At 35.9% G+C, this 23,484-nt stretch overlaps 1 protein-coding gene across 2 annotated transcripts in view; it reads left to right on the forward strand.

Moving 5' to 3' along the window:
* The first annotated feature begins 2,241 nt into the window (after positions 1-2,241).
* Positions 2,242-23,484, forward strand: part of sh3kbp1 (SH3-domain kinase binding protein 1) — a 58,593-nt gene continuing 37,350 nt past the window's right edge. For both annotated transcript variants that reach the window (XM_067377727.1, XM_067377728.1), the window contains exons 1-2: positions 2,242-2,541; positions 16,690-16,847. In XM_067377727.1, the coding sequence (XP_067233828.1) occupies positions 2,538-2,541; positions 16,690-16,847 (162 nt within the window). In that variant the 5' untranslated portion in view covers positions 2,242-2,537. The remainder of the gene's footprint in view (positions 2,542-16,689; positions 16,848-23,484) is intronic.

The following is a 23,484-nucleotide window of genomic DNA, read 5'->3' on the forward strand; positions in this document are numbered from 1 at the left end:
CCCCAACATTTTTTGTCAGCTGAACCTCCTGAGATTTTAAGTTAATAAGTTAGGCCAATAATAAAATAATAATAATAATAATGATAATACAATTAAGTTCACAGTTCTCTGATGTTCTCTTATTTTAAAATTATTTATTTTAAATGTCAAATTTTTATGATTTAATTACATAATAGCATTTCATTAAACTCACAAACCCTAGTCTGGGAAATCCTAACTTAATGTATTATTTAATACACTTCGTGTTCTTTTTCTTTGTATTTTTATATCAATATGGCACAAGATTATCCTAATCAAATCAATGTGATAAATGAGTTTAGTCAAAAGTAATCTAAAAGTAGTCAGATTATACCATAAATGTGTTATGTAATGGATTACATAACTAACTACAATTTTTGTCATGTAATTTGGAATCAGTAATCTACCCAGCTCTGTATATATGTATGTATGTATGTATATATATATAGCTATATAACAAAGAGGGAAAAAAACATTCTTGGCCCTACGAAGATTTTTTTTTAAAGCTTTTCCAGAATAGGTCATATTTAAACTGTATAAACAGGTATATGCATGAATGGGTGCAGTGAGTAAGCAGAAGGTATCAGGAAGCCAAAGGTTCAAATCCTGTTAAAGCATTTTATCTGACTCAGAACTTCTGTAGAATAATTTATGTGTTCCTTTTATCTCATAATTCAGACTTTATAACTTGCATAATCCCAATTCTGTAGCCTGAGGGAGAAAAAAGTAAGAATTGTGAGTTTATATCAGTACTGAGATAAAAAGTCACAATTTTTTTTATTTTATTTTGTGGCGGAAACAATCTTCCATAGTTTGCATACCTCATTGTGACAAAAAAAAAAAAATTGCATGTTGAAAGCATTGAAGACCTCTTTCAATGCTTTCACCTGCTCTCTCTATCTTTGCCCTATTTGTGCTCTGTTGCTATCGTGTGTCTCTGTCCTCTCTTGGTTTCCACCATTACTGCACAGCAGCTGACTGCACTTTCTGCTGTCTAAAGCACATTCCTCTGTCTCTGTGTGTTTATGTGATTAGTAGTCATTCCAGCATTAATGGTGCAATAATAGAGATCCACTCAGTTAAGCCCCATTAATGCACAACAGGGGAACATCCAAAGCATGTTTACCGACTTAAACCAAGTAGAATATTAGACAAAAAATATGGGATTAGTACCAAAATTGAAAATTCTGTCATCATTTAATCATCCTTATGTTGTTCCAAACCTGTATGAGTTTCTTTCTTCTGTTGAACATAAAATAAGATATTTTGAAGAATGTTGGTAACCAGACAGATGACAGTAGCCATTGATTTAGGGAAAAAAAAAAAATACTATGGAAGTCAATAGCTACCGTCAATTGTCTGGTTACAAACATTCTTCAAAATATCTTCTTTTGTGTTCAGCAGATGAAAAGAAATTCATACAGGTCTGGAACAACTTGAGGGCGATGGATGACATAGTTTTTTATTTTTAATTTTGGGTGAACTATCCCTTTAAGGAGGCATGGCCAAAAATTAATTCAAAAGTGCACAGTCTGTTGTATCCCAAACTGGCCACAGGGTGGCAGTAGTGACTTTGCAAACAGCATAACAGTGAATTTGCCCATGTAGGTTAACAAAATGGGTATTTAGATGTTTTTATTTTAAAAATAATAATTTAGGGCTCATTTGTAGGTTGATATATTATAAACACAAATCCATGCTCTGTAATATACCATCATTTTAATTATTTCACATGGCTAATCAGCCGGAATGTTCATATATTAACACAACATTGTATATAGCCTAGCCCTAGGAGTGAGCTTCCTATAAGGTTGTAACAACAGCCCTCTATTTGACGTTACGTTACTCTGTTTAAGATTTAGCATACAAATATGGGAATATAACATCAAAGTTTGGCATACATCTACAGACGTTTAAACAAAACACTGTCCAGTCTCCCTATAGTTTACATTCCTTTCCTTTAGTTATTTAAAAGTAACCAAATATGTTACACTTCGGTGATTAAACTCCATAACGCCCAGTATTGAGTAAACAAAAACATAGGTCCTCACAAGAACACGTTTTTAGAAACAATTACCTGCGACTTGCAGGCTCCAGGTAGGCCTATTTATTTATAAAATCTTGGAAAATCCCGTTCGATGGCATCAATCATTACAGCGCATCCTTCCAGTTCTCGCGAGAACTTTCGGTTCATGAGCGCCACTGAGCGCAGTGATGGCAAGCTGGAGTTCGTAAAGCGACGGAGGCAAAACTGTAGAGAAGCGCCTTACGGCTGGGGCAACATCCACATCATTTCTTTCCCCTCTGCATTGTTGCCCCTGACCTTTTTGCTCTTTTTTTAATGAGGGGCAGAATAATTTGCAAGAAATATGCTTAGAAGTCGCGTTCCTCTTTCATTTTAAGTGATTATTTGAGGTATTTCCGACCCAGTGTGCTGCATCTCCGAAAGTAGCGGATTTCTTTTTTTTCTCTACATTGAAATCATCCTAGAGAAACACGCCGCGTAAACAAGTTCATAAATGGGTGAGTACAACATATTTGGGCAAAGTCCGTTCATTTTTAAGCTAGGTCTTGACCTCGGTGTGCTAATGATGTGTCATTTAAAACATTAATGAAACTGATATTGATATTGATAGTGTTTGCATGATGCGTCCGTCGCACTATTATAACTATAGAAAGAAGATCTGATCATTTCAAGATGTGGACACGTTTGCATGTTTTTCCCCCTCTTCTCTGCTGCTCAGAGATCATGAAGAGTTAAAAGCTGAATTTCATTTCCCTCTGAGGTTTCCTGCTCTCCTCCAGCTGTCCGTTGTTTCTCTTTACAGATGTGGCTTTTGCTATATTTTTTCATAAGGATGTGAAGGGACGCTCTTTTCATTGTGCATATTATTTTATATTTTGTTTTATATATGAACAAAAACTGCTCATCACATTTGATCTGTTTTCATTTTTGGATTACCATAAATAGTTCTGAATAAGCTACATATTGAACCATGTTGTTTCTTTATGACTGATACAGATTATTGCATGTAGATTTATGTTGAAATGTCTGTTAATCGGCTAGTTATTAGTTTCTACACAAAATGGTTTACAAAAAAAGCTAATATAATTCATTAATAGTAATAGACTCCGATATCTGCAGGCTGATTAATTGGTTGATATTCTTTAGGGATGCACTGATATAAATTTTGGTCGATGCGATAACCTATATATATATATATATATATATATATTTGAAAGCCGATAACCGAAATATTGGCCGATAAATCTATCAATCAAAATTTTTTATATAATTTTTGAGAGCCTGATTACAAAAACAAAAGTTTCATCATTAAAGCCATATATCCCAAGCACAAAATTATAGTGTTCTCAATCTCATTATAATTTTATGTAGCTTATATGACAGACTTGAAAAGGAAATTATCCATCATTTATCGGCTTTACACTGCAAAAAATGCTGTTCTTACTTAGAGTTTTTGTCTTGTTTCTAGTCAAAATATCTTAAAATTGTTAGATCAAGAACCATTTTCTTGACAAGTAAAAATTATTTTCTTGTTTTCAGGAAAAATAAGTCAAAATTAATTGAGTTTTTCCTTAAAACAAGCAAAATAATCTTATTTCAAACCAAAAAATAAGATATAGGCTATAATCTTATTTTCAGTTTGGATTAAGATTATTGTGCTTACCCCATTGGCAGATTATTTTGCTTGTTTTAAGGAAAAACTCACTTAATTTTGACTTATTTTTCCTAAAATAATTTTTACTTGTCAAGAAAATGCTTCTTGATGTAAGAATTTTTAGATATTTGGACTGGAAATAAGACAAAAATTCAAAGTAAGAACAACATTTTTTGCAGTGTAATGTATCGGCCAGATTTTCTTAAGGAAAACATTAAAAATGAACATATATCGGCCAATACCGATGTGGTGGCCGATATATTGTGCATCCCTAATATTCTTATATTATTGTTATCAGTTTTGGGCATTAACTGTACTGAGCGGGAATGATTCTGAAACATGTCTTTATGTTTTTATCGTTCATCACCTGGAAAAAATATTTTAAAACGACTGTGTCGTGATAGTTGTGTTTTGGACTCCGCTATTATTTAAAATTTAGAATGATTTTTAAAACGATATTGTTATAGATATCATCCTTAGTGTGAACGGGCCTTCAGTGTTGTTAAAGGACAATGCACGTTTTCTGTTTTAGTGAATATTAAGTTAATAAGTGTTCATTTAAGTTCAGTGGAATGTTATAATTAACTATAGGGTTATGAGATTCAACTATATCTTAATGTTAAAGTTAGAGTCTCTGCCCTATATTTTTTGAAGAAAAGATCCTGCTACTTCCGCTTCATTGCTACTTTTGGTAGAAAAGTGTGAATATTGGTAAATAATATCACATTATGTGCTTTAAATAAAGCTGACTTTTTTGTACGTTTGTTTTTAAACAGACTGCCTCCCTTGATGCCCACAAGCTCATCAATGGGCAGCTGCAGCCGAAACTGTTTTTAGCATCTCAGTCCAAAAACTAGTCATTGGTGTTGTTTTCTTATACAGCACTGATGATAAAACAGGATGACAGACATTTTTAGTAATGCCACACTATTGAGAAATGAGACAGTCATAACTGCAGAGTCATCACTGTAGGGTAATCTCATATATAAGACTGAGCCTATGATTGGCATTGGATTACAGCCATTTATGGTTTACATTTAACACACTAAAAGCAACTTCTTATTGAGTCAAGCGCTAACAGATGTACAATCCTCTTATGATCCGTCCTGTTCTAAGCACTCTCCCGTGATGAGCTCATCAAAAAGGGGGACGTCTTTGACAAAACACCAGCGTGAGACAGTCACACGCGTGTCTCTGATCTTTTGGCAAGATTCATCAAAGCGTTGAGATCAACAGATATACGTGTTAAAAATTTCAACCGCACAATCCTGGTTTTCAGCACATCGCACATCACATTTGGTTACATTCTTTAGTGGCTAAGCCATCCGTGTACAAACCCACCAGGGTGTTTGTTAGGAAAAGGTTTGTTAGTTTCTGCCTAAACATAAACGGTAATGGATATTAATGACTCAGGGCCTGCTGTGTGTACCAACTATTTCAAAACATAAATCAATGACACAAACGGGAGTGCAGGAATGATATGATCTAAAAATCAATCTGACAAATGATCCATGCTTTGCACTGAATGTGGGAAAAAATGTAAAACATGCAAAAATGTTGTACCTCAACCCCTAAAGGATGCATATTAGTACCTCAAGGGAAAGTTTACATGAAAATTAACATTCTGTTATTATTTACACACCTTCATGTACTTTCTTTCTTCTGTGGAACATAAATGAAGATGTACTGAAGAGTATTTCACTGGTTTTTGTCCATACAGTGGAAGTCAATGAAGCCCAATACAACATTAACGTTCATTATAGGGGAAAAAAAACATCTTTCAAAACATCTTCTTTTGTGTTCTGCAGAAGAAAGTAAGTTATGCAGGTTTGGAATGACTGGAATGATCACTTTAGGGTAATAATATGCACTCTTTAAGGGGAAAAGGTGCAAAAGGTTTGCTTTTGTAAAGTTTGAATTGGCTGTTTAACATGACACACATGTATGAAATATTTAGTGACTTATTTAGTGATATTATTAACATTATTAAAAGGCCAAGCCTAAAAATGAATACTTTTCAGAATAGTATACATGACCCTCCTGTGATTTCTGATACAGTTGTGAACATCCTGATTGACTTCATTCTTAAACCACAACTTACATTCTTAAAGGACTCCTTGTTATGATTTCACTTTTTAACTTTAGGTGGTGTGTAATTTGCTGTTAGATAATAAAACAACACCTGCAAAGTTCATTGCAAAGGGAGATATTTTTTTATGCAGAAATCGCTACAACAAATGGATGGTTTGGACTACAATGAGCTTCTGTTCTTGTTGTGAACATCACAAAACCCAAAATTTTCATAAAACCTGCCCCTAGGAACACACAACAAAGGGGGTGAGGCCATGTTGGGCTGCTTTAGAGAAGAGGAAGAGTTTTTGTAGTAGTGTTGTCACCATGCCGTCATTTTACGCCGTACTGCTTCACAAACGAGGGTCAATTCAACACTGGATTTGCACAAAAGATTAACATGATGGCAAATGCTAGTCAATGAGTTGAATACATAAATTTATCCACTAACCATTGAGAAATGTCCAGTTGCATTGGAGTCTTCCTGAGTCTCTCCATCAGTGTCTGAACATTTGAATAATCTAAAGTATCTTTTGTGTAAGAAAAAGGTTTCATGGATATTTAAGGTTCTTCATAGAACCATCAATGCCAGTAGAGAGCCCTTTATTTTTAAAAGGTGCAGGAATTTATTTTCCTCTGTTTTGAATGAAACATGCTATCAGTAAGTGAATTCATAGTGATCAAGGGCTCCCTGTGAATCCTCATATCGCATGCAAGTTAATGAAGCCTTGGCTTCCTCTGTTACTGTTTTCGCCGCAAGCTCCAGGTTTGCTTTTCCTCCCCAGTGACGTGGTGCGCTTTGGATTCTGGGAAGTGTTGCACTGTACTCCTACTCCGGTCTCTTTACTATCATGGCTGCTGTGTCATGCTCATTCATTGCCCTTTGGCAGAGAACAGGGAAGTGGTAGAGAGGCATGTTTCTGTGTATGGCGAGTTCCCGTTATAGTGGAGCATTTACACATCTACCACAAGTTCCCCCATGTTATAATAGCTGCTCATTTATTGTCAGTGGAAACATTGTAGGGGAACCAGTCATAGTTGTTAATATATCATACTTGTCTGCCTAAAGGTGATAGGTTTTGGAAAATCTCCACATCTGCACCTTGTTTTGTTTTTTTTGGTTACTAAATATTTTAGCTAATTTAATTATTCTTTTAGCTTCCAATAAAGAGTATGTTATGCTCCATTTAACACATCTTACCATGTTTAAATCCAATTCTGTTGATTTTTTTTTTTTTTTTTTTTTTTCAAAAGCTGCACAGAAAATGCTAATTTTCTGCAGATTCCTTCTGGGTATGCTTATGTTAAATTGTAGCATTCATAGGTCCTAATAAAATAATTCAGAAAAGAGTTATTTTGGATGGCATAGATCGTCATCGTACCGGAGGGAAATGCACAATATGCAGTAATAAAAACCATAAGGATTTGTATCAGATGGAAAAATAATAAAGTTTTCCTCATAAAAACAGAAGGAGGAAAGAGTTATGTGTTTTGGAGCATGAGTAATCATTGATTTCTTAAGTCTACAGGAGATTGCTCCATTCACGAGTTAAAGTGCAAGACAGACTTAAAGTGTCATGTGGCACTAGAGATGATCCATCATAGCCAGTATAAGAGTTTTGTATGATATTGTGCAATAGCTCCAGATTTATTCATCACATACAGTCGAAAACATTTGCCGAAAGAGCTTTTGGACATTAATAATTTACATTTGTTACACTCGCTTTTAAATCATGCATTTAAGCTATGATGAAACTTTGTCTCTGCAGTATATGCACTCATATATCCACATTAGGACATACAAACAGCCAAGTGCTTTGTGCACACAAGTACCTTCATGATTTATTAACGTGTTTGACTTTGGAGCAGTAACTTTAAAAAGAGAGTTGTAAAGTTGTTGTGTGTTAGCTTAAAGGAAGGCATTGAGCACAAGAGTGTTTGTCCTACATACTACATCATTTAATGGCATGTTAACTGCATGTTTTATGGGAAAAGTAGGTCATTTTGTGTATTCCACCAATTGTATGTTAGTTTATCTGAATTTCTGCACATGACCCAAGTATAACCCACATAATAAGTGCTTGGCTGACACAATTTGGGAAGCCGGGACACATGGCGAGCCACATGTGGTCATGTGTTTAAGAGAATCTTCCCCTTTTCTACTATATAAAGATCCTGTAAATAATATTCATATTGTACATGTATGTATATATATATATATATATATATATATATATATATATATATATATATATATATATATATATATATATATATATATTTAATATAGCATTTAATAAATAGATGCTGATTAGATGATTAAGCACCATTAAGAATATTGCACTGATTTTTTTTATGTTTATTTGATCAGTTCAGATTCTTGAAGAATGTCATATGTCTAGTTTCCTTGTTTCAAATGTAAATTATGATTATTTAACTGAAATATTTTTTCTCTGAATGTCTGGATTTAATCTCCGTGGTAAAAAGTGTGATGAATATAGGAAGTTTGATTCATTTTTGAGATTCAGTTCTTTCAAATGGTTCATTTTAATGGATTGCTTCAAAACACTGATTTGTTTGTCATCACAGAGTGTTCAGAAATGTCCCACCTTTTTGTAAATTCGCTTGATTTTAATATTAATGTTTTTTTTGTTTTTTGTTTTTCATTTATACAAATAGTCATTTTCATTAAGCACAGGGGCTCTCATAGCAGTGGTGATGGACGGCTATGTGCTTTAATAGTAATGTCTCTGGTCAGGTGTGTTTGAGAGTCAACTATACCCAACCCACCCACGTCGAATCAGCTGATTAATGTATATTCATGTCAGTGTTACTTCCTCTGTTGCCTTGACAACAGATCTGTCTAAAGCTCGGACGAAAGGACATTGATGTCTCTTCTAACTGCTAACCTGACCACAGCACAGTGTAGTTTGTGAAATGGGTCAGGACCACGCCTGTGATCACAGCACCGCTCTGAATGTAGTATGCTTGTGTTAGAGTTCGCCGTATTTCTCAGTGCTTGTTTGTATCTGCAATTATATTCGGCCTACAGTTCCATTCTGAGGTGTGTAAAAGGTCAGGGTGGCATGAAAAGGTTTGGCTGTGAAAGATATCAGCTGTGTTCATTTCACTGACTCACGTTGGAGTCATTTTGGGCCGTTTGCACCTAATGCTCAACCAGTCAGACTTGAGCATGAGCTCTTTGCTGTATAAAAATACTTTTGCAAATGTAATTAATTTAATTCATGTCCGTTCCATTTAATGCAATCTAATACCATAAATTTGATTAACCTTTAGGGAGTGCACGAAGGAAAGGCAGTCGGCCTGAGTCAGTAGGCTCGAATTACCAATTAAAATCTGCTGTAAGTCACAAGCTCCCCATAGACAAGAAACAATGAGGGATTTTAGTTCAATTCAATCACATCATTAGCCAAAAAGGTTGTTCGTACAACGCTGGAACATTATTGATCTTGTTCTGAATCAATGCAACCTAAAAATAATGCATGTGTCTTAACTTCCAAGATTTATGCAAATGGATTGCAGTGGATTATGGATATAATGCTTGTATGACAGGGGAATGGATCAGGCATACATGAATTCAGTGAGAATTACACATCAACTGTGTTGATGTTTAATGCATAAGCTCAGAGAGAGTTGTGCTGCCGAGAAAAGCGCATCACATGGTTTCACTGAGGTCCTCTAAAGCAGACAAACACTTGACTCACATCAGTGCAAATCAGCTGAGTCCAGATACACAGGCTAAAGGAGCTATTTAGGAAGAGGTGTATTTATAGCTGCTCAGGGGATGACCAGCATGCAATGGGGCTAGTAAAAACAATACCACCAATCTTTAATGTGGTCATTTGGGTTAATTCTGAAGAAAATGTGAATAGTGCTTACCTGTGTGAAAGTTGCTGACACACTATGTTGTAGGTTGTTGCCAGGGTGTTGCTATGCAGTTGCTAAGGTGTTCAGAGTTGATTTTAGTGCTTGCTGTGCAGTTGCTGTGCTGGTTGCTAAGTTGTTCTAGGTGGTTGCTTGCTTGTTGCTGGCTCAAGTGTCTAATATATTAGGTATTATGTGGGTCTATCAGATTTTTTTTTTTAAATCATCACGTGATAATTGTCCAGTTATATAGCCTGATATTGGCAACTACCTTGTGATATGATGCACATACATATGTCACAAATCATCGCAAAAGATTTTCAAAAGATGTATTATAAGTTTAAGGTGTCCCCTGAATGTGTCTGTGAAGTTTCAGCTAAAAATACCCCATAGATTTTTTTTTTAACTGCCTATTTTGGGGCATCATTATAAATGAGCTGATTCAGGGTACGCGGCCCCTTTAAATCTGGTGCTCCCCGCCCACGGAGCTCGCGCTTGCCTTAAACAGCATAAACACAGTTTACACAGCTAATATAACCCTCAAAATTGTTCTTTACAAAGTGTTCGTCATGCAGCATGTCTAATCGCGTAAGTACAGTGTTTATTTTGATGTTTACATTGATTCTGAATGAGTTTGATGGTATGCTCCGTGGCTAACGGCTAATGCTACACTGTTGGAGAGATTTATAAAGAATGAAGTTGTGTTTATGAATTATACAGACTGCAAGTGTTTAAAAAATGGAAATAACAACAGTCTTGTCTCTGTGAATACAGTAAGAAACGATGGTAACTTTAACCACATTTAACAGTACATTAGCAACATGCTAACGAAACATTTAGAAAGACAATTTACAAATATCACTAAAAATATCATGTAATCATGGATCATGTCAGTTATTATCATGCCATCTGCCATTTTTCGCTGTTGTCCTTGCTTGCTTACCTAGTCTGATGATTCAACTGTGCACAGATCCAGATGTCCTGCCCTTTTCTAATGGCTTGATCATGGGCTGGCATATGCAAATATTGGGGGCGTACATATTAATGATCCCGACTGTTACGTAACAGTCGGTGTTATGTTGAGATTCGCCTATTCGTCGGAGGTCTTTTAAACAAATGAGATTTATGTAAGAAGTAGGGAACAATGGTGATTGAGACTCACTGTATGTCATTTCCATGTACTGAACTCTTGTTATTTGACTATGCCAAGATAAATTACATTTTTAATTCTAGAGCACCTTTAAAATTTCCTGATAATTTACTCACCCCTATATCATTCAAGAAGTTTGTCTTTCTTTCTTCAGTCAAAATGAAATTATTGTTTTTGAGTAAAACATTCAAGTATTTTTCTCCATATAGTGGACATCAACAGCTACCAACAGGTTGAAGTCCAAATTGCAGTTTAAATACAGTTTCAAAGGGCTCTACACAATTCCAGATGAGGAATAAGGGTCTTATCTAGCAAAACAATCAGTCATTTTTTTAAAAAAAAAATTAAAACTGTATACACTTTTTAACCACAAATGCTCGTCTTGCACTGCTCTGCAATAGCCACACATTACGTAATCATGTTGGAAAGGTCACGCTTGACAATCTAATTTTCTCCTCCAACTTCAAAATTGTCCAACATCATTGTTTTACCTTATTTTTTGTAAAGGCCATTTGACTTAGTCTTTGCACATTCGCTTTGTAAGCACTTGCTCGGTACTTCAGCCTACATCACGCGTGACCTTTCCAACATGATTACGTAATGCGTGGCATGGCGCAGAGCAGTGCAAGACTAGCATCTGTGGTTAAAAAGTATATAATTTTTATTTTATTTTTTTAGAAAATGACTGATTGTTTCGCTAGACAAGACCCTTATTCGTCAGCTGGGATCATGTAGAGCCCTTTGAAGCTGCATTGAAACTGCAATTTGGACCTTAACCCGTTGGTAGCCATTGAAGTCCTCTATATGGAGAAAAATCCTGGAATGTTTTCCTCAAAAACCTTTAAATTCTTTTCGACTAAAGAAAGAAAGACATAAACATCTTGGATCACATGAGGGGAGTAAATTATCAGGAAATTTCAATTCTGAAGTGAACAAAATTTGCACTTTCGAATTGATTTCTGGTGCATTTTTACCTTCATGGGGATTTTTTTTTTTTGTAAAAATATTTTTTATGTATTATATTTAAAATAATATTTTAAAGAACATGTGTTATTTAAAAAATATGTTATACATTCTCAATAAATAGATTGAGTATTTGTTTCCTCTTACAGATAATTAATTCAACAAAAATCAAAGGAACTTTTTAAAGTTTTCTTTATGGGGATTTTTTATTTGATTAAAAAAACATATTATATTTCAAATAAAGTTTTTAAATAATATATTTCATTTTAATTAAAAAACAAATTCTGTTATCCTTTGTCAAATACTTTAATATAATCAATTCAGCAATTTCTGAGTAATTATTTTGAGAATGTATTTCCTCTTACAGATCATATTGAATCAACAAAAAGCAGAAGAACTTTTGTAACCCTCATATTTTGAATTTCTTGCCCTGGATGTGTCAATAATTACTGGATCCTGATTCGGTCTCTCTTGTGACCAATAAAAAGAAAGACAAGAATCAACAGGAAGCAGCTTTGTTGTTTTATGTCCGTCATTCTAGTGTGTTGTTGTGTGTGTGAGTGTGTTTGTGTAGGTCAGCTGACGAAAGGTCGTGCTGAAAAGTCAGACCGAGACTAACATTTGGGGGTGTGGCGGAGATTCAAGACAAACTCAAGTATTCTCAGTGCGGGGGTGGAAGTGTGTGTGGGAGGGTTTTTTGGATGATGTTTCTCCATAAACATAGCAGCTGTGCTTTATGTCACATCTTTATTTCTAACCCAAACTTCAAACAGCTGGAAGACGAGAGAGAGAGAGAGAGAAAGATGGGCCGACTTGATGGCCATCATTCAGGATGTCATCAAAGTCTAGCTTAGCAGTTCCTTTTAAAGAATAAAATATCCAACATGGTGTTCCAGGCCTGTGGAAAGGTCAAGGATGAATTGTTGTGATTAAGGTCATGTTATGATCCGCCTATGTATAGAAATATAATCTATGCCAGCAGAACTCCACAGGAAACGCCTCTGATTATCACTTAAAGGTGCCCTCGAATGAAAAATTGAATTAATCTTGGCATAGTTGATTAACAAGAGTTCAGTACATGGAAATGCCATACAGTGAGTCTCAAACTCCATTGTTTCCTCCTTCTTATATAAATCTCACTTGTTTAAAAGACCACAGAAGAACAGGCGAATCTCAACATAACACTGACTGTTACGTAACAGTTGAGATCATTAATATGTACGCCCCCGATATTTGCATATGCCAGCCCATGTTCCCAACATTATGAAAGGCATTAGACAAGGGCAGCCAGTAAGGTCTGGATCTGCACAGGTGAATCATCAGACTAGGTAAGCAAGCAAGAACAATAGCGAAAAATGGCAGATGGAGCAATAATAACTGACATGCTCCATGATATCATGATATTTTAGTGATATTTGTAAACTGTCTTTCTAAATGTTTCGTTAGCATGTTGCTAATGTACTGTTAAATGTGCTTAAAGTTACCACCATTTCTTACTGTATTCACGGAGACGAGAGCCGTCGCTATTTTCATTATTAAACACTTGCAGTCTGTATAATTCATAAACAACTTCATTCTTTATAAATCTCTCCAACGGTGTAGCATTAGCCGTTAGCCACGGAGCACAGTCTCAAATTCATTCAGAATCAATGTAAACAATATAACAGTATACCATACTCACATAATCCGATGCATGCATGCCGCATACATGAAGAACACTTTGTAAAGATCCATTTGAGGGTTATATTAGCTGTGTAAACTTTGTTTATGCACTGTTCAAGGCAAGCACAAGCTCCGTGGGCGTGGAGCACGAGAATTAAAGTGCCAGTAGCCCTGAATCTGCGCATTTATAATGATGCCCCAAAATAGGCAGTTAAAAAAATGAATTAAAAAAATCTATGGGGTATTTTGAGCTGAAACTTCACAGACACATTCAGGGGACACCTTAGACTTATATTACATCTTTTTAAAAAAAGTTCTAGGGCACTACTTAAAATAATTTAGGCATCACAACATTATAATGTACAGTGAGATATTGGCTGGTAAATATCTAATATTGACCAATACAATGCATTAAAAAAAATCACTTAGATTGGCTCTTAACCAGTATGGTCCTGGGAATATTGTGCATCCCTAATTTAATTAAGCTTTTATAAACGGAATTCTACAGTTTTTCCAACATAGCAATGGAGGAAAGGCAAAAAAGTCTGCAGAGATTCTGTCTGGGCCTGATCAGACATTAGAGATGATAGATCTCCATATAACAACACAGACTGTATCACTTCTGTAGTTATATTGTGTGTGGGGGATTGTGCCGGTAGGTTTTTTATATCTGTGCGTATGCGTAGGCGCGTTTCACCAGATGTTTGGACGTATTCGGTACCTTTGTGTTTGTTATGGCTGCGGGCTGACCGATTTCTTTCATACGACCTCATGCTTTTCTCCTTGCACAGCTCAGCAGTTTCTAGAATGTTCTGCAGGGTCATCTGAAGGATCATAAAGACCATGCTTCTATGTATTTCTGAATTCCTAATGGTATCAATACCCTTGTGAATTAAGAGATTATTTGGTATCCAATTCAAAACCTGTAGTCAGAGGTGCCATATAGAGCAAAGATTGTATAGATGTCACAAAGGATGTTTGCAGTGTCCTGCTGTGTGTTTGTATCTGTGCAACATGCGTTGCATTGAAGCGAAGTGTGGGTGTGATCTCGTCTTGTGTGGCATGGCTTGATGACTCATAAACGCATCATTGTAATGTTCTATCTCCATCTCTTATCCCCATCCTCACAGTAACCCCTTCTGACCATAATGACCTCATGCAAACACACAATTCAATTCAAGCCCTCAGAGAGTCACAAAGCTGGGAGGATGACATGCTCATCCTGCACCTCCCTAACAGAAATAGCAACTCTATAGTTAAGTAGAGTTCAAAAAGCTTCCTTGAAATATTACAAGCTATAACATGAAAATATCTTGTCACTTTCATTTCTCGGTTCCTTGTTTTGTTGCTTTTGCTCCTGCCTTGATCTCACCTAGAGGAATCCTTCCCCTCTGCAGTGAAAACATGCCTGTTGATGCTCCAGGGGCCTATCAGCTCTTATCTTTACAGAAGGACTCATATCTTTCTCTTGCTATCTCAGTAAATGTTTTATTACTGTATATATATGATTATGTGATAAAACATATGAAGTTATGATGTTGTTAGAGCACACATGACAAAGTAGTTTCTATGGTAAGCATTACAATTTGTTGCTCGATTGTGGATTTGCACAAACCTTAAAGGTACAGTGAGTCATTTCTGTGTCTAGTGGCATCAAATAGAATTCCAATAAAAATAAATCTTTTGAAAGTGATTACACTTACGACAATAAAAAGGTTAAAAAAAAAGTCCTCTGCATTTATATAGAAGGAAAGTTTCCGAGCCAAATCTAGAGACCAGAATATTATGTAGAGAATTGGGAATGGGCTCTTTTGACTCTTCTGAACAGGGAGTCCAATCTTGCTCCTGGAGGGACACTGTCCTGCAAAGTTTAGCTCCAACCCCAATTAAACACACCTAAACCAGTTAATCAAGGTCTTACCAGGCATACCAGAAACTGCCAGGCAGATGTGTTGAGGCAAGTTGGAGCTTAAAGCTACAGGACAGTGGTCAGTGGCCCCCCAGTACCGAGTTTGGACACCCCTGCTTTTGACCACTAGGACATCCTAGAATCACCTAGCAACACCCTAAAAACTATCTATAATTGTAACGCAGTTCGTAAATGTGGGAAGAAGGAGGTGGGAACCGGCGAACATTCAACAAAACTTTAATATAAAATAAACAAAGAACAAAACGAAAGTAATGCCGGCAGACCCTCGCGGACGTCTGCCGGCCACACAAACATAATAAAACATAAAATAAAGTCCAGGCCTGGTCCTCTCTCGTCCTTCACGGTAGTCGCTCCTCCTTTTATGCTCCCGGAGCTCCTCCGTGAGGGACTCAAGGCCGGTGCGCCTCCCAGGTGAAGCTCATTAACACTCGCGCCACCGGCCTCGCGCCATTCCCTCACGGCTCTCGCCCGCCCTGGTCGCCACAATAATATTTTTGAATAACTTAGCAACGTCCTAGAAAAAACCCAGAACACGTAACAGCATAGCAACATAATAAAAACATTCCTAAAAACATAATCCCTGCATAGCAAGGCCTTGGCAATCACCCTAAAATCACCTAGCAACACATTAGAAACCATCCAGAATACAAAAAAAACAACCCAGAACATGCTGATCAACACACTCCAAACATTCCAAATACCTCAGTAACAACATAGCAATGCCCTGGCAACCACCCAGGACACCCTAGAAAACATTGAAAACACCCTGTTATCACCTATCAGTGCACTTGAAACCATCCACCCTAGCGACACCCTAGAAACAACCCAGGACAACATGCTACAGTAGCAATGTTCTGGCAACCACCCACAACAGCCTAGAGTTGTTCAGGCAAACACCACTAAAAACATCTAGTTTAACATTACTACATAAGAGTAAGACAAAATGGCAACAGTACCAAAAACAGGATCTTTGTGGGTTGCGTATGTTGAATTACAAAAGTCGCATAAAAAAATGTTTGCTTCTCCTATAAGCTCAAATGTAATGATGATCAAATATATATATATATATATATATATATATATATATATATATATATATATATATATATATATATATATATATATATATATATATATATATATAGATGTTTTGTGAGATATAAACAGATCTACTGTAGATGGAGCTTTCTTCTTCGTTGAAAGAAGAAAGTTTGTGTCTACGCGAGTCTCGTACAGTAATACTGTATATCCTGCTTCCTGTATGCAACCATGACCTCTAAATGTCTCTGTTTGCTTTCCTCTCTCTTTCTCTCTTTCTCTCTCCCTCTCAGTGGAAGCCATTGTGGAGTTTGATTACCAGGCCCAGCATGATGACGAGTTGACCATCGCTGTCGGTGACATCATCAGTAACATCAGGAAGGATGAGGGGGGCTGGTGGGAGGGAGAGCTGGACGGTCGGAGGGGGCTCTTCCCCGACAACTTTGTCAGGGTAAGTGCTGAACTAAGCATTCGCACTTTTGACCTTTCACTGCAGTAGGTAGTGGATGAATTCATTGCCAGTCTCACCACATGAAACTGGTTCTATGCCTTAATTTAGCATGACCAAGCTATCAACACTAAATGTGTAAATGGAAATGTGTAAATGGGTGTGCATGTGTTAGGTTGCTCTTAAAACACTTATTTCAGCAGAACCATTATTTCAAACATCAGTTACGACCAAATACAATACTGTTTTTTTATTTCTATTTTTATACAGAAAATATGCATTAAATTGATTAAAAGTGTCAGTAAAGACATTTATAATGTTATAAATACATGTTGTTCTTTTAAACTTTCTATTCATCAAAGAATCCTGAAAAAAAAAAAATCAAGGTTTCCACTAAAATATTAAGTAGCACTACTGATATCAGCATTGATAATAGTAAGAAATGTTTCTTGAGCACCAAATCAGTACATTAGAATGATTTCTGAAGGATCATGTGACACTGAAAACTGAAGTAATGATGCTGAAAATTCATCTTTGCCATCACATCATAAATTCCATTTTAAAATTATTTTTAAAATAAAAAACACATTTTAAATTGTAATAATGTTACTGTTTTTATGGTATTTTAGCAAATAAATGCAGTCTTAGTCAAAGATACTTATGAAACATTAAAAAAATCTAAGCTTAAATGTGATGTAGATTCAAAATGTTTAATGAAACCAGTAATTTACAGTAAAAATCTGCCTCTAAACCTCCAAACATGATCAAAATCTATTTTCTTCAAAATTTAAAAGTTTTCTATCAAATAAGACCATGTGCTTGATGAAACCTTGTTTTTAAATATGCCACTTAGATGTGAAATCATTAAAAATGCCTTCAGTGTGTAAGGGGTTAACAGTAGCAGTCAACAGAGAGCTTGCATATAAGCTGGAATGATTGGGATCGGTATCGGACAAGTAATCGTCAGTCTGTAACGGCTGCAAAAATCCTGATCGGAGCATTCCTAGCATATATAATAAATACTCATTCTATATCACCCATCACTCTTGTGTGTTCGCAAGTATGTATGCTTGAGTTGAGCTGAACTCAGCAAGCAACTATGAATGCTGACTGTCAGAGGATGGCGAGATTGTTTGTGTCAGTGTGTGTGCTGACTAGAAGAGTGTTGGTCACTGCAGACGAACAAGATGCTAGTGTTGATTTGAAGAGAAAGAGAGAATCTCTGTGGCTTGTGTGCTCTCTCTCTGTCTCCAGTGACATCAGTACATCAAGTGCGTATTGCAGCAGGAAACGTGTGAACTCCACTAGCAGGTTGTCATGAGCTCAGGTGTCCATGAAAGCTTGTTAGCGTAGTAGCACCAGTAAGGCATGACATGAGGCTCTTTCTAATCACACTAGAAGAATTCTCAGTATTTTCATAGCACAGTTCCTTCTCATTGTACATTTGTTTTGTTTATTCCTTACTGTAAACACACTTTTCAACAAGTAATGCCACAAATGTCGGTGTGAACATAAGTGAAAATCATGTGGTTGGCAGAAAAATTTACAAGTCAAGTCTTACAGCCCATGTTTTAGCAGTTTTTTTTTTGTTGTATGTTGCAGGTTAGTTTTATAATCCTGATGCAAGATTAATAATTTTCTTGTTCTTTTAGTCTTTATTTGTTCATTATGATATGCTAATAAATGAAAGCATATGAAATTTTACTTTAATCAAAGTTGGCAACTGTTCATCTAAAAAAACATCATTGAAGTTTTTTTTTTTTTCTGTAACTTTGCTCCCACTCAAATATTTTGAAGTCTGAATTGTCATTTTTTTTCTAAATTTGGTATCAAATCACTTCAAAAGATTGCAAAAGTATTTTAAAGACAGTCTTTAGGTAACTAAATGACCAAATAAAAAGCACTTTACAATATCCACAATGTTGCTTTAGTCTTTAGGCTTCTTTTAGTGTTTGTTTATTTGTTCATCATGTAAATGAAAGCATATGAAGTTTTACTTCAGTCAAATTTGGCAGGTGAGGAACTGTTCATCTAAAAAAAAGCATCAAAGTATTTTAGGAAAGCTCTGTCCTCTAAATTTAGATGATTCATACATCAAATGACTCAAAATACTCAAGTTTTTGTTTCGAATTGAGACTGTAGACAAATTTTTTTGATGTTTTATATTGATTAAAAAGCACAAGACACTGTAGATTGAAAGAAAATGTTCCTATTTTTGTTTCGATTCCACAACCTTTAGCTTTACTTTAGGCCCATAAACGATACAGTTTATGCAGTAAGGTTCTGCAGCTCTCATGAGGTCACTTCCTCTTCTATAGTTAGAGGGAAGTGTAGACTTCCTCTGATGGCACTGGGGAGAGTAGATGCAGTGAGGCGGTGAGAAAGTCGACGGGTGCAATGGGCGTTTCAGACAGTACTGACTCTACAGACACTAAAACAAGCATCATAGAAAGTTATTCCTTAAAAACAGTTGCAAGATTGTCTTCACAGACTGTAAGCTGATTATAAAAAAGGTGAATGGAGATAGATGGAAATTCACTTTCTTCCTTTTATTGAACACAGAATTTTTTTTTTTTTTATAGAATGACATTGTCATAAAATGCATTGACTTTCATTTATATAGACAAAAACGGTTACAAAATTCTTTAAAATATCATCTTTTGTGTTTCACAGGATAACGTCAAGTTAGCATATACACCCCCAGTTTCACAGACAAGGCTTAAGCTAGTCCTAGACTAAAATGCATGGTAAAAGTAACTACTGACAGATCTTAAAATATGTCAGTGCCATTGTTTTGTCTCAAGATGCACACCAGTAATGTTTTTTTCTAGTGTACGTTTATAAAAGATACTTAAATGCTTAATATTTAAATAAGGCTTAATCCTGGCTTAGGCTATGCCCTGTCTGTGAAACCGGGCCTTTAACTACTAAATTAACCAAATGTATACCACATTTAAGATCATTTCCATGTGATTTTGTTGTATATTTAATGAAAAAAACATTTGAATGTAAGTGTTAGATTAACATTGCTATAAATTAATCTTCCTGTTATCTTTTATTAATGTTGGCATGCTAAAATGGTGCTTGCCAATTAAATGGCTACAAAATTAGCTAGAGGGACATTTCCATTCTTATACTGGTTTGCACTAGTTACTATACACCCACATTTCACGCATAGTCTTTTAAAAAATAACAATAGTCTAATCTTCAAAATGGATGCTATAAAAAATATTCACACATCAAAGGTCATTTTCAGAAAAATAACGCTAATGTAAAAAGCAGATTTTGGCTCTTTCCGTGTTTCAGAAGCGATTCATGGTGCCTGCATACTAAAGCAGGGCCAGTTTTGTTATGTTCTCTCTGTGGGTTTGGATTGTGCTGAGTTGGGTATCAGTAAAACGGCATGTGAGTCAGATTTCCACCTGAACAGCTCAAAGCACACACACATCGTATGGTTCGTAGTGGTCTTGGAGCAGCCAAGCGAGGTTGGAACATTTGCACTTATTTGTGTTTACGGTAACATAAGTCATGCACCGTGTTCAGGGTTCAGCAGCTTGATGACCTTAAACATTTAGTGGAAAAACAAGATGTGTGAAATGAATGTGAGCCAAAGTACCGGTTTGTATGGAGGGCCTTTTTTGTGGAAAGTTTTATTGCTCGTAGGTTTTTTTTTTGGCCTGTTGACATTAATGTTTGCTATCCGATCCATTTTTGACCACATAAATGTGTTTCCAAAAAACTAATATAAATCCGATCTTCTGTTTTTAAGCGCTTTATGCAAACATTCCAGAGTTTATTGCATGATGGTGCTAATCAAATGCTAGCGATCAAGACATATCCATCAATCTGGAGGGATTTTGCACAAATGTTACATTTATTTGATCAAAAATACTGTATTAACAGTAATATTGTGAAATATTATTACAATTTAAAATAAATTTTTATATATTTTTAAATGTACTTTTATTACTGTGATGGAAAAGCTGAATTTTCAGCATCATTACTCATCTTCAGTGTCACATGATCCTTCAAAAATTTAAGAATTGTTTCTTAAGCAGCAAATCAGCATTATGAAATCAATTGTGCTGCTTAATTCAGGAATTTTTGAAGCGTGAAAAGAACAGCATTTGTTTGAAACGTAAATCTTGTGTAACATTATAAACGTCTTTACTGTCACTTTTCATCAATTTGACATGTCCTTGCTGAATTTAAGTGAATTTATATATTGAGATATATAAAATTAATGTGAATATAACACCGATCCTTTGTTCTTGGAGAACTGAATGCGATGAATTTGAGTTCACTGACTTATGATTGGTAAATCTAAACACAGTTTGAGATCTGTTGAGACCTTTTCTGAAACTGTTGCGGAGGCACACATCTAATTTTTATTTCTTTTTTTTTAATATATACAAACATTTCTGTCTTGAAACTCTAGATGGTGTAGGCTAATAGGTCCTTTAACTCAACCTGCTCGTAATCACATCATTATCTATAGAGCACAGCTGATTGGTTACTGCTGTATCAGTAGTCAATGAGCTTGCGTGCTTGAATCTCCAAAATAATTTGGAAGCATTGCCTTAGCAGTGCAGCGTGCTTCGGAAACCCTCCACCTTCCCCAGCTCCACCTGTATAGATCTGCTACGGGTAATTCACGTACACTACATTGTACAGCAGCAGAATCTCTTATTTGCTCACAGCAACATGTTGTGTATATATTGGCAGTAGCGAGTCCAGTTCTTGCTCTGCAGCAGCAATAAAAGCAGCAGCAGCGTAACAGATCTATTCCACCAAGACCAAACATATTAACATCATCAAACCCATTACCGTGCCAAACACTCTGAGAGTTGTCATGGCAAAATATTTTTTTATTTTTCTCTGGAGAAAAATCTGAGAAGCAAGAAACTTGAGCAGAAGTTCTCTCTCTATTCAGTCTTTATCCTTTCCAGGAGAAACAATTAAGCATCTCTGTAGTGACCTTTCTTCCCCCAGGGTTTGTGAGAAAGTGAGCGTGAGCATTCAGACACTCATAGTGTGTCAGGAAATAAGCATCTGAAAAATGTAGAATTTTGTCTAGCTTCATTCCCAGACCCCCTGCTCACTTGAGAAGTGCAGAATCTTACGTAATCTCTTATCAGAGCATGGGTTAGATGGTCAGCTTTGGGTAAAAATGCAGTTGAGCAGCTGTGACTTATAAACCAGACTATCGAAAACAAAGTCTCAGTGCAGTTCTTAGCTCTTGGGTTAGTTAAGAGTGTTTATTTATTTACACATTTTTATCATTTATATTTATTGTTTTTATTTAGTTTATATGTCTCTCTATTTTAGGCTGTGCTTTAACAGGAACACTTTTTTTAGTTTCGTTTTTACTTTTTTACCTTTAGTTTGTTTTTTAACTTCTCTTTCAGTTTCAGCATGCTAAATCGTGGTGTGCTAGCAGACTAACCCCTGGTTTAACAGACAAGGCAAGTCCCGGACTAAAATGCATGTTTGAGCTATTTTAACTGAAAGCACTGACACATCTTGAAATATTTCAGTGACATTGTTTCTCAAGATGCACACCAGTATTGTTTTTTTCTAAGGCATGTTTATAAAAGCTACTTAAATGTCCTAATTGAACTATTGCAAGGCCATTCCTGGCTTAATCTAAGCCCTGTCTGTGAAACCAGGCCTAAAGTTTTTATTGAACTTCACTTAGTGGTTAGTTCACCCAAAAATGAAAAATATCCCATGATTTACTCACATTTTAAACCAAAAAAAAAAAAAAAAAAAAAAGCATAAAAGTAATCCTTACAGCTCCAGGGCATTATTAAGGCCTTCTGAAGTGAAGTGATGGGTTTTTGTAAGAAAAATATCCATATTTAAAACTTTATTAACTAACTATAATAACTAGCTTCTAACTAGCATGGAAGAGTAAACCCTGACCCGATGCATGACGTAATGACGAACGCGGAGGAGCAGAGGATAGAGCAAAACAAAACACAGAAAAGGCTAAAACGAGGAATTTTAAAGAGAAATGTCAGAGGATTTCGATATAAGAGAAGTTTGTTGCCCAGCGTCAAATCTTAAACTACTCCTACATCCTGCGTCATACATCGCGTCACTCATTTGACACAAGTCGACTTGCGCAGTATGCGTTCGGTCGACTGTCGGAAGCTAGTTATTTGAATTTATAAAGCTTGGAAGAGCAAGGATATTTTTTAAATACATCTCCGATTGTGTTCGTCTGAAAGATGAGTCATATACACCTAGGATGGCTTAAGGGTGAGTAAATCATGGAATAATTTTTGGGTGAACTATCCCTTTAACTAGCAGTGGAGCATCTGACTCATTCTCGTCTGATTTATAAGTGGAAGTGTGCATTTTTCTTTAAAAGAATGAAACACAAAAAAGCATGTTGCCATCTACAGGTGTTTCCTGTTTGAGGTCTGCCACAAGTAAATCTCACCCTTATCCTGTTTGTTTGTCGATTTGTGCTCTGCCATGATGCTTGAATCGCTTTAACAAAGCTCAATCAGGTCTCTTGTAGTTTTGCTGAGCTGCCACATGCTACGGGGAGGTTATGATAATGAATGATGTTAAATAACAGTCGCAAGCGCTCTAGTGGGCTGGTCAGTTCTTGTACGGGGGGCTTCCTCCC

The sequence above is a fragment of the Chanodichthys erythropterus genome, chromosome 23, assembly GCF_024489055.1.
Source record: "Chanodichthys erythropterus isolate Z2021 chromosome 23, ASM2448905v1, whole genome shotgun sequence".
NCBI lineage: Eukaryota > Metazoa > Chordata > Actinopteri > Cypriniformes > Xenocyprididae > Chanodichthys > Chanodichthys erythropterus.